Source organism: Aquarana catesbeiana, linkage group LG05 (genome assembly GCF_042186555.1).
Source record: "Aquarana catesbeiana isolate 2022-GZ linkage group LG05, ASM4218655v1, whole genome shotgun sequence".
In the NCBI taxonomy this organism is placed as follows: Eukaryota; Metazoa; Chordata; class Amphibia; order Anura; family Ranidae; genus Aquarana; species Aquarana catesbeiana.
In genome coordinates this window covers 88,863,406-88,875,510 of record NC_133328.1, presented here as the reverse complement: position 1 = coordinate 88,875,510, position 12,105 = coordinate 88,863,406, and the positions used below count along the sequence as shown (strand labels likewise).

The 12,105-nt window shown below is 41.2% G+C and overlaps 1 protein-coding gene across 3 annotated transcripts in view; it reads right to left on the bottom strand.

Moving 5' to 3' along the window:
• Positions 1–12,105, bottom strand: part of CNPY1 (canopy FGF signaling regulator 1) — a 248,517-nt gene that overhangs the window by 55,953 nt on the left and 180,459 nt on the right. For all 3 annotated transcript variants that reach the window (XM_073629955.1, XM_073629956.1, XM_073629954.1), the window contains one exon: positions 10,260–10,375. In XM_073629955.1, coding sequence (XP_073486056.1) covers positions 10,260–10,375 — 116 coding nt within the window. The remainder of the gene's footprint in view (positions 1–10,259; positions 10,376–12,105) is intronic.

The window sequence follows — 12,105 nt, the reverse complement described above, 5'->3', positions numbered from 1 at the left end:
GCCTGGTTGTCCAGAGAGCAATCCCCTGTATCCACAATAGCTCGTATCCGAAAGAATGACGGGACCCTAGTATCAGATCCTACGAAGATTAACGCTTGCTTTGCTGAGTATTACTCGTCCCTATACTCCTCTAGGGCACAATACTCAGCGAAGGAACTCTCGGACTTCCTAGACGAAATAACGCTTCCGACCCTCACGGCTGCAGCACGAGAGAGCCTCGAGGCTCCAATAACCCTGGAAGAGGTCCAACGGGCTCTAGGCTCCCTACAAACGGGGAAGACACCGGGACTAGACGGCCTACCCCCTGAATTTTATAAACTATATATGGGCGAGGTGGCGCCTAAGATGCACACAATGCTTACAGAGACCCTACGTACTGGGGAGATACCGCTTACCATGTCACAAGCCATTATAGTGGTCCTGCCAAAGCCGGGAAAAGACCCCCAACTATGCCCTTCATATCAACCTATATCTTTACTTAATTCGGACGCGAAGATTCTAACCAAAATTTTGGCCCAGCGGTTAAACGGAATAATATTGGACCTAATCCATGAAGATCAATCAGGTTTTATGCCTGGAAAGGGAACGGACATAAACATTCGTAGGTTGTAAGCTGTCCTGGCCTCTGGGGAGGAGGATGCCCGAAACGAAATAGTGGCCTCCCTGGACGCAGAGAAGGCATTCGACTCTGTTGAGTGGGGCTACCTATGGGAGGTCCTCCGCAGGTTCGGGTTTGGCCCGGTCTTTATCTCCTGGGTCAGGATGGTATACAAGGCCCCCACAGCCAGAGTTCGCACAGGTACGGTACTCTCCCCTACCTTTTTTTTGGGCAGGGGAACTAGACAAGGGTGCCCGCTCTGGCCCGCTGCTCTGGCAATAGAGCCTATGGCTGTCCTTCTCAGGGCCACACCCAGGGTGAGGGGAATTACGAGAGGTCCTCTACAGGAAAAGGTGTCGTTATATGCTGACGACACCTTACTTTATCTTAAGGATGACGGTACTTCCCTACAAGAGGCTCTCTCGGTAATTAATAGATTTGGGAAATTCTCTGGTATATGTATCAACTGGGGAAAATCGATCCTGTTTCCTCTGCGGGTGGGGTCTAATCCCTTGCAGACGGATGGACAACTTAGTAGGGTTTCCCAATTTAGGTACCTAGGGGTAGAAATACACCAAGACTTAAAAAAATATATCAGCCTAAACTTAAACCCGGTGGTTCACCACCTATCCCAAAGATGTAACACATGGAGATCCCTACCACTAACTCCGGTTGGCCGTGTCAACTTAATCAAAATGTCAATTTTACCCAAATTTATATACCTATACCTAAACTCCGATCCCTGTATCAATAACCTTCTTTCGACACTTAGATAGCATTATTACCTCATTTATTTGGAACGGGAAGGCTCCTAGAATAGCCAGGGCAACTTTGCAACTCCCAGGGACCTTGGGAGGTCTGGCCTTACCATGCTTCCTAAAATACTACTGGGCAGCGGTGTTGGTAACAGTAAAATGGTGGCTCTCGGAGGAGCCGGCTAACCCTGCTGCTTCCTTATGCAGAGTTGAGAAATTTGGTGCATAGAGGCCCTAGATCAAATTCGGATGTGACCTGCCCAATGAAGACAACCCTTAAGGTATGGGACAATGTTAATACGCTATTTCTGGGACCTGGTAACTGGTCCCCAGCAACTCCCCTATGGGGTAACCCCCGCCTGCCTCATTTTCACTCCATCCCTGACCCGGTTGTGTGGGCCAGATATGGAGTCACAACCCTGGGGGATATAATTGTCCAGGGACAACTAATCACCTTTGATGCTTTAAAAAGTGAAAAGGATCTACCCAATCATATGTTCTTTAGGTTCCTCCAAGTGAGGCATGCGTTCCGGTCCCAGTTCCCCAGCCCGTTGACTCTGGAGGAGACACTGATAGAAAATGTATTAAAAAACCAAGAGGGCGGAAGAACACTATCCGCCGTCTATAACCTCCTTGTGACTCGAGATACATCTAAAGTCTCCCAGTTATGTGAGCGATGGAGGGTGGATGTTCCGGAGTTGACGGATGAGGACTGGGAAGAGGGAATTCAACAATATTTACCCTTGACAATTTCAGCAAGGGACAGATTTATGCAGCTGAAATTCCTACATAGGGCCTATTACTCTCCAATACGCCTGGCAAAAATATACCCTGATAGAATAGCGAGGTGCCCTAGATGTGGGTCAGGGGAAGCCGACTTCTTCCATGTGGTCTGGTCCTGCCCTGGAGTGGTGGAATACTGGAAGAATATACTTGCCGATATCAACTCTATAGGGGGACTCCAAGTCCCATATAGCCCAATACCTCTTCTACTAGGTATCTGTGACTTTCTAGAAGTCACATGGGGGAAGAAACTATTCATCTTCTATACCACACTATATGCTAGGAAAGCAATTCTACTGCAGTGGAATCAGTCCCAACCGCCCACCAAACAACTCTGGCAATCTCTGGTAAATAAGGCGCTACCACTATATAAAATGACATATATGGGGAGAAATTGTCCAAAAAAATTTGAGAAAATTTGGGCAGCATGGGTGAAGGCAAAACACTTAACTATTGAATGAAATGTTGGGCTCGAGCCCGTTGGGAATGGAGTTGACTTACCCCCAGGATTCTCCAAACTATATATGTATAGATTAGAATATTCCAAGTTGGAAGGTGGGACCCCTGCACTTAAGCCATGTATTGATATTCTTAATATGTGTATTATTATCTTCTTCTGTAATTGATAACTACTGAGATAATTGAATCTTACTCATACCAAATCATGTAACGGTTCTATGCATGTCATCTGTACTTAAATCTAATACGAAGTGAATTGTTTCTGTTGTGAAAATTTAAATTAACTTCTATGTTAAAAAAAAAATAAATAAATGTCCGCTCACGGCAACTGCTTTGTCAAATCTTCATGTCTAATCTTTTCTCTCTAAGTCGAATAATCTTGGAATAATAGAGTTAGGTTAGGCACATTCGACCTTTTTAGCTATTGTCTCTATAATGTAGAATCTTTTCTCTCTATGTCGAATCTTTTCTCTCTTTGAAGAATAATCTTGGACTAATAGAGCTAAGGTTAGGCACATTCGACCACAGGTTCGATAGACACAGATCGCTATTGTCAGCGTCATGTCCAATCTCCTATCTATATCGAACTGTTGTTGCAACGAAAACGAAAATAAAGCATTTGTTTATGTCAGATCTTTCAGTTTTTGTATTCTGCACATTCGTTATCATTTGTTAAAACGATAACGAAAATACCCGAAATTCGGACGAAAACGAATGCACATGTCTATTAATAACCAACCTGACTATAATGGCATTAGTGTGTATTAGTTCAGCTAAAGGCTGTATGGCCAGGATGAATAATAAGGGTGAGAGCGGGCAGCCCTTTCTGATGCCCTGCATTATGATAAAGAACCCTGAAACATAGTTGTTTACCCATATTCTAGCCTGTGGTTTGTAATAAAGCAATCTATTCGGTAACTATTTCTAGTAGCCTTCCAGGATAGCCCCTGAGATGTTTGGCTCCTCCCCCATAAGACAGGAAACGCATTGCCCCAATATATTATAAAAGATGGTCCTCCAGGCATCCCCTTCAGTATACCCAAGTACCAATGGACGGATCTGATAAACATTATATTGAAAAAAAACAAACACGCTAATAACGTTCTAAGGGTGGGAAGTTGGCTGTCCTGGAAGACTACTGAAAACAGCCTCCGTCAGAGGCTCTTTACCCAGATCGGTGTAGCGGTGTGACACACCACACCACCGATCGCCGCGATGCGCGCCCCCACGGGCGCGCAAGAGCAGACCTTCTGGGGGCCGTCATATGACATCCACCCAGAATGAGAGCCGCGCCACCCAGCCATCATTTGACGCCCGGTGGGCCGGAAGTGGTTAAATAACAAACGTGTTATACTTACCTGCTGTGTGCAAGAGTTTTAAACATAGCTGCCCCATCCTCCTTTTCTGGGATCCCCCAGCGGCGCTTCTGGCTCCTCCTCTTCATTGAGTGTCCCCACGGAGATCCAAATTCCATGGGGACACTGGTGCAGGCACGCTTCCGAGTCCTGCTGCGTGTATTGGCACAGACAGCAGGACTCAGCCCCCACCCCCGACTCTCGTGTCACTGGATTTGATTGACAGCAGCGAGAGCCAATGGCTCCTGCTACTAAACTACACTGGAAAGATCGGGTCCAGGTAAGTAAAAGTGGGGCTCTGGGGGGCAGCTGCACCACAAAAGGTTTTTCACTTTAATGCATGGAATGGAACTCCTTTTAGCCAGGAATTTAATCTCTTCCAGACTTACCTATATATGGTACAGGTTACTGCCTTACAACTGTTGATTAGGTTTTTAATCACTCTGTCTGAAACCCCCAAACCTCTCCGGATGTCCTCCTCAGAAACCAGGCAGTCAATTTCAACCAGAGATATTACAAAAAAGTTTAATCAGCGCAACCTCAAGTAAATCAACAGTAAAAAATTTGCAAGCTGAACACCAAGGGTAATTTCACAGAGCCCCACAAAGCAATATCAAAATAAAAACAGTGCAGCGCAAATAAAACCATAAATGTCAGTGGACAGTCCAGAGCCCAAGTAGATATGTCCTTAAATGAAAGTAAAATCCTTGTGTAAGAAAATCAGATCCCATGCGTGAAGGCACCCCACCACCAGCACACAGATTGCTTGCTCACCTCAAAATGTTGACTGAGCTAACAGGCAGGTCGCAACACACTGAATCCCACTGACAGGGGATGAGGGATACCAAATGCAAATCGGTCCCGGCGGCTCCAGTAATTCCGTATAGCCAAGTTAATATGAAAAAGATAAAAGAATCTAGGTGCTCTCCGTAACATTTTAAGACACACACTTTATAGTATAAAACGTACAAATTCCTCCTCTTGTTTCCAGCGTAAAAATCCAAGTACAACTACATTGCCGAACGCCTGTCATTTCGTTCGGATCATCTTGGATAGCAGTGGGTGACGTCACGAAGCGTCAATTTCAACCTACTCATTTGCGGATGAAGAACATGCTCCTGAGAATAAAGGTCATCTCTGAGAGATATAATTCAAGGAGGAGGTTCTGCTAGACAGCAAAGAAGAGTGACTGTATCTGCCAAAAAAGGAGCTATGAGAATCAGGTTGGTCTTCTCCCGCATGAACTTCTGGAGGACTTGTGTTAGAAGTTCTCTAGGATGGAAAGCATAACATAGTGGACAGGTCCAAGTTTTCTGCAGAGCATGTACTGCAGGGAAGGTTGCTGTAATAAATCCCAGGGCTGACATCACACACCTTTAAAACACTAGCTGATTGGTTTGCAGCTGAGATACAAGGGACGAGATCCTCTGTATTTTTTTCTCATGGTAAAAGGAGCCTCTGATTGACTGAACAGAGAATGTAGCTCAAAAAAGGTGTTCTCTAAAAAAGTACTGCATTGGTTTTGTTCAGGTTTTTTAACCAACCCAGTTTGCTCAGCCATTCCTGAATTAATCGGATATCTGCCGTTAATCAATCCTTTGTTGGTACTGTTACAAAGAGGTCATTTAGATATGAAATGACTGGTATCCCTTGGAATGTCAGAGGTGCTAGAGCTTTCGGCCAGAACCCTGAAGACCCTCAGAGCTGAGTCCAAACAAGTGCTCTGCATGGAAATTATATACTACAGGACCTATTCTGAGAGCAATACGTAGGAAGTTCTGTGGCTTCTTTCTTACTGGTATATGAAAGTATGCATCATGAAAATCCTACAATAAAACAATCTTGATGAAGTAGAGCTCTGATCGAGAAAATAGATTTCATCTGGAACTTTTTATACTTTATTGCCTTGTTCATGGGTCTGAGATTTAGAATTAGGGGAAACATTCCTGAAGGCTTTCTTTTACTACAAACGTATACAAGTAAAAACCTTCTCCTCTTTCTCCCCATGGTACCTGTACTAGCAGCCTTTGGTCCACTAGTTCTCTGAATAAGAGTGGCAAAGCTTTTTCTGGGTCTCCTGGCAGATTCATTACCTATACCTGGATGGTAGCTGGTGGTCGAATTTCAATTTTTAACCATGTACTACTAGATCCAGTATAAATCTGTTGAAGGTTAACCTTTCCCACTGTGGGACAAAGTCCTCCAATCTCCACCCCCCCTCCACCAGGCCCAAGTAGTCACTGGGCTTTTGCAGACTTGCCATTAGGCTTAAAAATAATTATTGTTCTGTTCTGATCAATGCTTCTTGTGCCCCTCTTTTTCCTCTATTTGTTGGCACCCCTGGCCATGAAAAAAATTCTTTATAAATACATTTTCTCCCTTTCTGGGAAGAATTTTTTTTTCGAATTCGCTGTGCTTATGCTTCTTGCAGAAATGTCCCAAAAAGCAAATCACCAGAAAAAGGCAGATTACATAACCATAAATTGGATGCAACGTCCCCATCCAAAGCAAGTGGGCTCTCTGAGCTGAAGTTTTGAGCTGCTATACAAATGGGTGATTGTGATGTAAACAGGGGTGATATAATGTAAAGTGGGGCTGTATTGTAAAAGAGAGGAACTGAGATGCAATGATCGGGGACTGTATTTTAAAGGGGGATGTGGTGCAGAGGAGAGGCTGTGACGTAAAGATGAAAGCAAGGAAAGAAATAAAGGGGGGGGGGGGAATGATACAAATGGGGACGATGATGTCAAAGATTGAACTGTGATGTAAATTGGGGGACTGTGACATAAAAGACTGCGCTGTAATGCTAATGGGGGGACTGTGATGTAAAAAACTGCTCTGTGGTGTTAAAAAGAGGACTGTGATGAAAAAGTTGCGCTATGATGTAAAAGGGGTGTCTGTGATGCAAATTGGGGGGCTGTGATGTAAAGTGGGCTGAGTAATAGCAAAAACATGTGATTTGGACCTCTACTGGAAGAAAATTTTACTGGCCAGAATTCCGTGAATTTTAAATCAATACCCCTGATCTAGATTAACTGTATCCATTCTGGCTGGAGGAAACACAATAACTTAAGGAAATGCTTTGAGGACCACCTTTTATAAACTATAGGAGCAATGTGTTTCCTGTCTGATGGGGGAGGAGCCACACATCTCAGGAGCTGTCCTGACCTGACGGCTGGGGAGAAAAATGGCCATAGAACATCATACCGTGTTGTGTACAAATAACAGAGCTGGAGAGTCATTCCTCTTTTCTGGTGCTCTCTGTGGCCCTTTTAAGTCAAATACTTGCACCAGGGCAGACCAAAGAAAAAAATTATTGTCCCTGCATTTAGTGCCATGACATCATCATGTTGACCCTGTCAGACTAGAAGCCTGTCTGAGGACCATTTGGTGGATACTTTCGACAGCCAATGGGTAGCATCCATGTCAACAGGAAGTGACATGGGCATCCCTCACAGTTAGGGGAAACTATGTAAAATGAGCATCACCATCATTTGCATTTTGTCAAACAAAAAATTATCTCTTTAAATGTCTTTATGCCCTTATGAGAGTTATATTTCATTCTGTCTGCAATTCATTTTTAACAGGTAAATTTCAATGTTGTACATTTTATTTTAACCCTTTCTTGTACCTTATATCTTTTTGAACAAGATGTAATAGCAATTACCAATAACATAATATATTAGGTTGCCAGTACTGATACAACATTTTGAAATAAAATTACTTCTAGACCTCTGTGGGTGCAGGTGTTGATGTTTCATTAGAGCACTGTGTACATATACTGTTTTCTCACTTTTTTTTTATCCTTTGTTGCTTATCCTTGCATTTCCTGTCTACATGTGTGCACTCCAGCAATCGCTGCACATAATTTCTTAGGCCCAGCTTTCTGATGGGGTCAACAGTGGATCTTGCAATGCCATTTGAAGCATAGACTGAAAGAGCATGTGAGATAGTGACAACACAGAAAAAAAATTGGGAGATAGGGACACAGTGTTGTCACGTTTTAACAAGATCTGTCTGCACACATTCAGGGCTGGATAGGGTATTATTTTATGAAAACTAAAAGTGGTACTAAAAATGTCTTTTCAAATTACTTTAAGCAGCATGCATGACTTTTTCCTGAAGCACTAAGGTGTACTGTAAAAGTTGTAGTTCATTGCAGCGTGTACTGATTAAGTTTTAACTAATTATTAATGTATGGCATTATGGTAGTCCATTCACAAGTGTGCTGGAACCTACTGTGAGAGTTAGGGTGCCATTCTAAATTAAAGGAACTGCACTAAATGCCACATGTTACCATTCATAGTACATAATTGTAATGCATACATTTAAAGTGAGGCTTTACATTTCAATTAGAATCTAAGCACAGTTTACTTTTTCTTTTATGGTCAAAAGCCTGAATGGTGAAAAGCTTGAGTCTTTACTGACTTGGGTTCATCAACAATTTGACTATTTACTATTTACTTACACAATTTATAATACTTAAAGGAAATTTCATTGCCTACTGAATGATTTTTTTTCTGTTCTTGTAACAAATCTCTGTGTAGTACAGGACCATTAGGTGAACACCAGTCATTACAGACATAGAGCAATCTTACCATCCTGGTAACATTACTGATCATGGGCTGCAAGAGCATTTGAATGTCAGTTGCCTGTAAGAAGACTCCTATATTGTTATTCACCAAGAAAGTCCATAGAATTTTGTAATTTATAAAGGCTCCCAGACCCACAAAGCAGGATTATCCATGAGCATACATTTTACGTGGGTTGGGTGGCACCGTTATATCATATCTGCATGTCATGCATCCACAGCTGACGCGACAACTTTTGTATTGACTGCCAAGACAGTTAGTTCACTAAATATTTTCTGAATAGATCTCACAGAAATGATCTTGCATTCAGGATTTTTTATTTAGAAACACAGGAAGACAGATGGGAGAAAAAGGAACAAGTTGTTCATCTATTCTTCCCTTTTTTATTTTAATTTTGTTACCGCGATATCTCTATGTTTATCCTAATCATGTATTAATTCACTTATAGCAGATTAGCTCCTCTGCTGGGAGTCTGTTCCAAGCTTCCTCTACTCTTTCAGCAACAAAAATGATTTCTAACAGTACTCTAGAACTTTCCTCCTGCTAGTGTGAGGTCATGCCTCCAGAGTTGTTTGCCCCCATCATACCCTTATGCTCCCTTATTTGTTCAGAGGAGCAACTGCTTGATGGCAATTACCCTACTTGACTACATAACAATTTATTCTCAAAGCTGTTACACTGCTTGCAAAGCTGTTACAGCAATCGGGCTGCAAGACACAAGTGGTGGACAGTCAATGAATTACTTCATAAATCCATTCACAAAAGCATCCCATTTGTATAAGCAAGTAGAAATACAGAAGTAATTTACATTTTAAGCAATAACTGAAATGACATGGTATTCAAAAGTAAAACAATACACTCTTAAATAGTATAACATACAGTAAATATCACAAATTAAGCCATAAAGAAATATAACATGAATTAAGCATCATTGACCAATTGGTTATTGTTTCCTTAAAACCCATTCCCTCAGACCAGGAAAACTGATTCACTGCTGATGAGCGAGAAAACATACCGATCAGCAAGATATACTCAGTAGTAACTTGAACATTTGAATCCTGCATTATGTGGCACGGTTTTTTGTTCTAATATATTCTATATCAAGAGGGGCTTGATAAACACATAAGAAAGAAAGGACTCCTTACATTTTTTTGTATAGCAAAACAGCTAAGATAATCCTCCCAAACAGCTATGAAAAAAGAAAAAGACAAATTTATGTGGATTACGCCAGACATCCTGTTTTAGATTTGGCAAAGTGAGGAGATGAACACAGCAGATCATACGCATTACAATAATCTAAAAAAAAAAAAAAAAAAGAATTTGACTTCAGTGGCCTTGAAAGATTCCCTGAAGGAATCCTAAAGGGCCTTCATTTGCAGATTTCAATTAGCCTTTATTTCTATGCAATTATACATTAAACTGGTGCATTGTGTCGGCTATCCTGATATCCCCTAATATGCATGAAAATCAAACAAAGCAAAAAAACAATAGTCTTCAATACATTTCCTAATGCTTCAGAAAGTGAAATAAAAGACAGTTCAAAACGGTTACCAGGAACACAGGAGTTACATAAGATATGTGAAAAGGAAGTTTAAGGTTATGTCAGCTCCCAGCGGGAGTAAATCCAATCATGAAGGCTCTAGGATTATGCCCAAACCCCTGGCTTGTTAATATTAGCAGCATTTTCAATGCAGACACTTCTTTATTTTCCTCTTACCTTATTCTGTACCTGCGTTCCATCCGGACTTATCCTGAATGACCCCACGTCAATTGTCTTACTCGGGTTCACTTTCCTAATTTCATGCTGCAGCTCATCTACCAGTGCCCTGCAGGCTGCAAAGGAGGGGAAAAGAACATCAAGAATACTGTGCAAGGATTATTTCAAAGAAAAGGTGAACTGCTGTTCTCTTAAAGGGACTCTACAGTTCGTTTTTTTATGTTATAAGTTTGTACTGGTATTATTACATACTTTATATTAATATTGAATTTAATATATGGTATGTATTCATGCAGAATTATTTAAAGCCAAACTTCAGGTAAAAACATACATTTTTAGATTTGAGTAGTAAGCAGATTAGAAGCTCTATCAAGTTTTTATTGCTATGTCCCCCTTGAGAAATTTTCCCCACTCTTCCTGCCCTCCTGTAATCAGAGGAAGGGAAGAAAGGGGAAGGGATGGGAAGAAAAGGGAAGGGAAAATGTCTCCAATAGACACATTAACCGCAAAAAAAAAATGTATTGAATGAAGAGGTTTTTACTGGTGCCTTCATCTCCTGGTGACACTTTGGGGTTAATTTACTAAAAGCAAATATACTGTTCACTTTGGGAATTTTGCCCAGAGCTTAATGAATGATGTGAAACTCTGCTGACTTCAATCATCAAACCCTGTGCTAGCAAAAATGCATTTTTTTTTTTACATTTTCCTTGGATATGGTTGGGTATTCTTTGTAAGGTAAAATGTCACCACATTCACTAAGCTCTGGGGAAAATTTCCTTGCAAAGCAAACAGCCTATTTGCCTTTGCAAATCGTCCCCTTTGTGTTCCAGGTTAGTAAAGCTTCAAAACAAACCCTTCCACTAAGTAAAGTAAAAATTCACCCATTTATCCCACATACCTCCCATGTACCTATCATGTATTTGCAAGCTTCATAAAACTTCCTATAGCCATGGACAGGTTTACCCTTTCTAGTGGCTAGATAATGAATTTTAAACATTATGGACAGACTCAATAAACAATAGCTGGGCATAGGAGCCTGTCCAGCCACTGACTTAAGGAGGTATATTTAGTATTTGCATGTTACAATAACCTGCCTTTTGGAACTCCCAGGATGCTCAAAAATACATTGCTGGGTACAACCCATTTCCAAAAAAGTTGGGACACTGTGTAAAATCTACATAAAAACAGAATACAACGATTTACTGATCTCATAAACCTATATTTTATTCACAATAGAAAACATATCAAATGTTTAACCAGAGAAAATGTCCCATTTTAAGAAAAAAATAAGATCATTTTGAAATGTATGGCAGCAACACAAAAGTGACAGGGCACCAAAAAACTGGCAAAGTAAGTGGTATTAACATGGAAGAGCTGGAAGAACATTTTGCAACTAATTAGGTTAACTGGTAACAGGTCAGTAACATGATTTGGTATAAAAAGGGTATCTTAGACAGTCAAAGTGTTTTCAGAAGTAAATATGGGCAGAGGTTCACCAATCTGTGAAAAGTTGCATCAAAAAATTGTCTATAAATGTAATAAGCTGTGGAACAATTTCAGAATAATGATCCTCAATGTAAAATTGCAAACACTACATCATCTACAGTCATCCACCTTGGTAAAGCTTTATCATGCAAAGAAGTCATATCTGAACATGATCAAGAAAAGCTGCCGTCTTCTTTGGGTCAAAGCTCATTTAAACTGGACTGTTGAAAAAAGTAGAAAACTGTTCTGAGGTCAGACGAATCTAAATTTGACTTTTTTTGGCAACTATGGGCGCCTCTGCCTCCGAACTATACAGTAGAAAGGAACCTTCCTGATTGTTACCAGCGCTCACTTCAAAAGT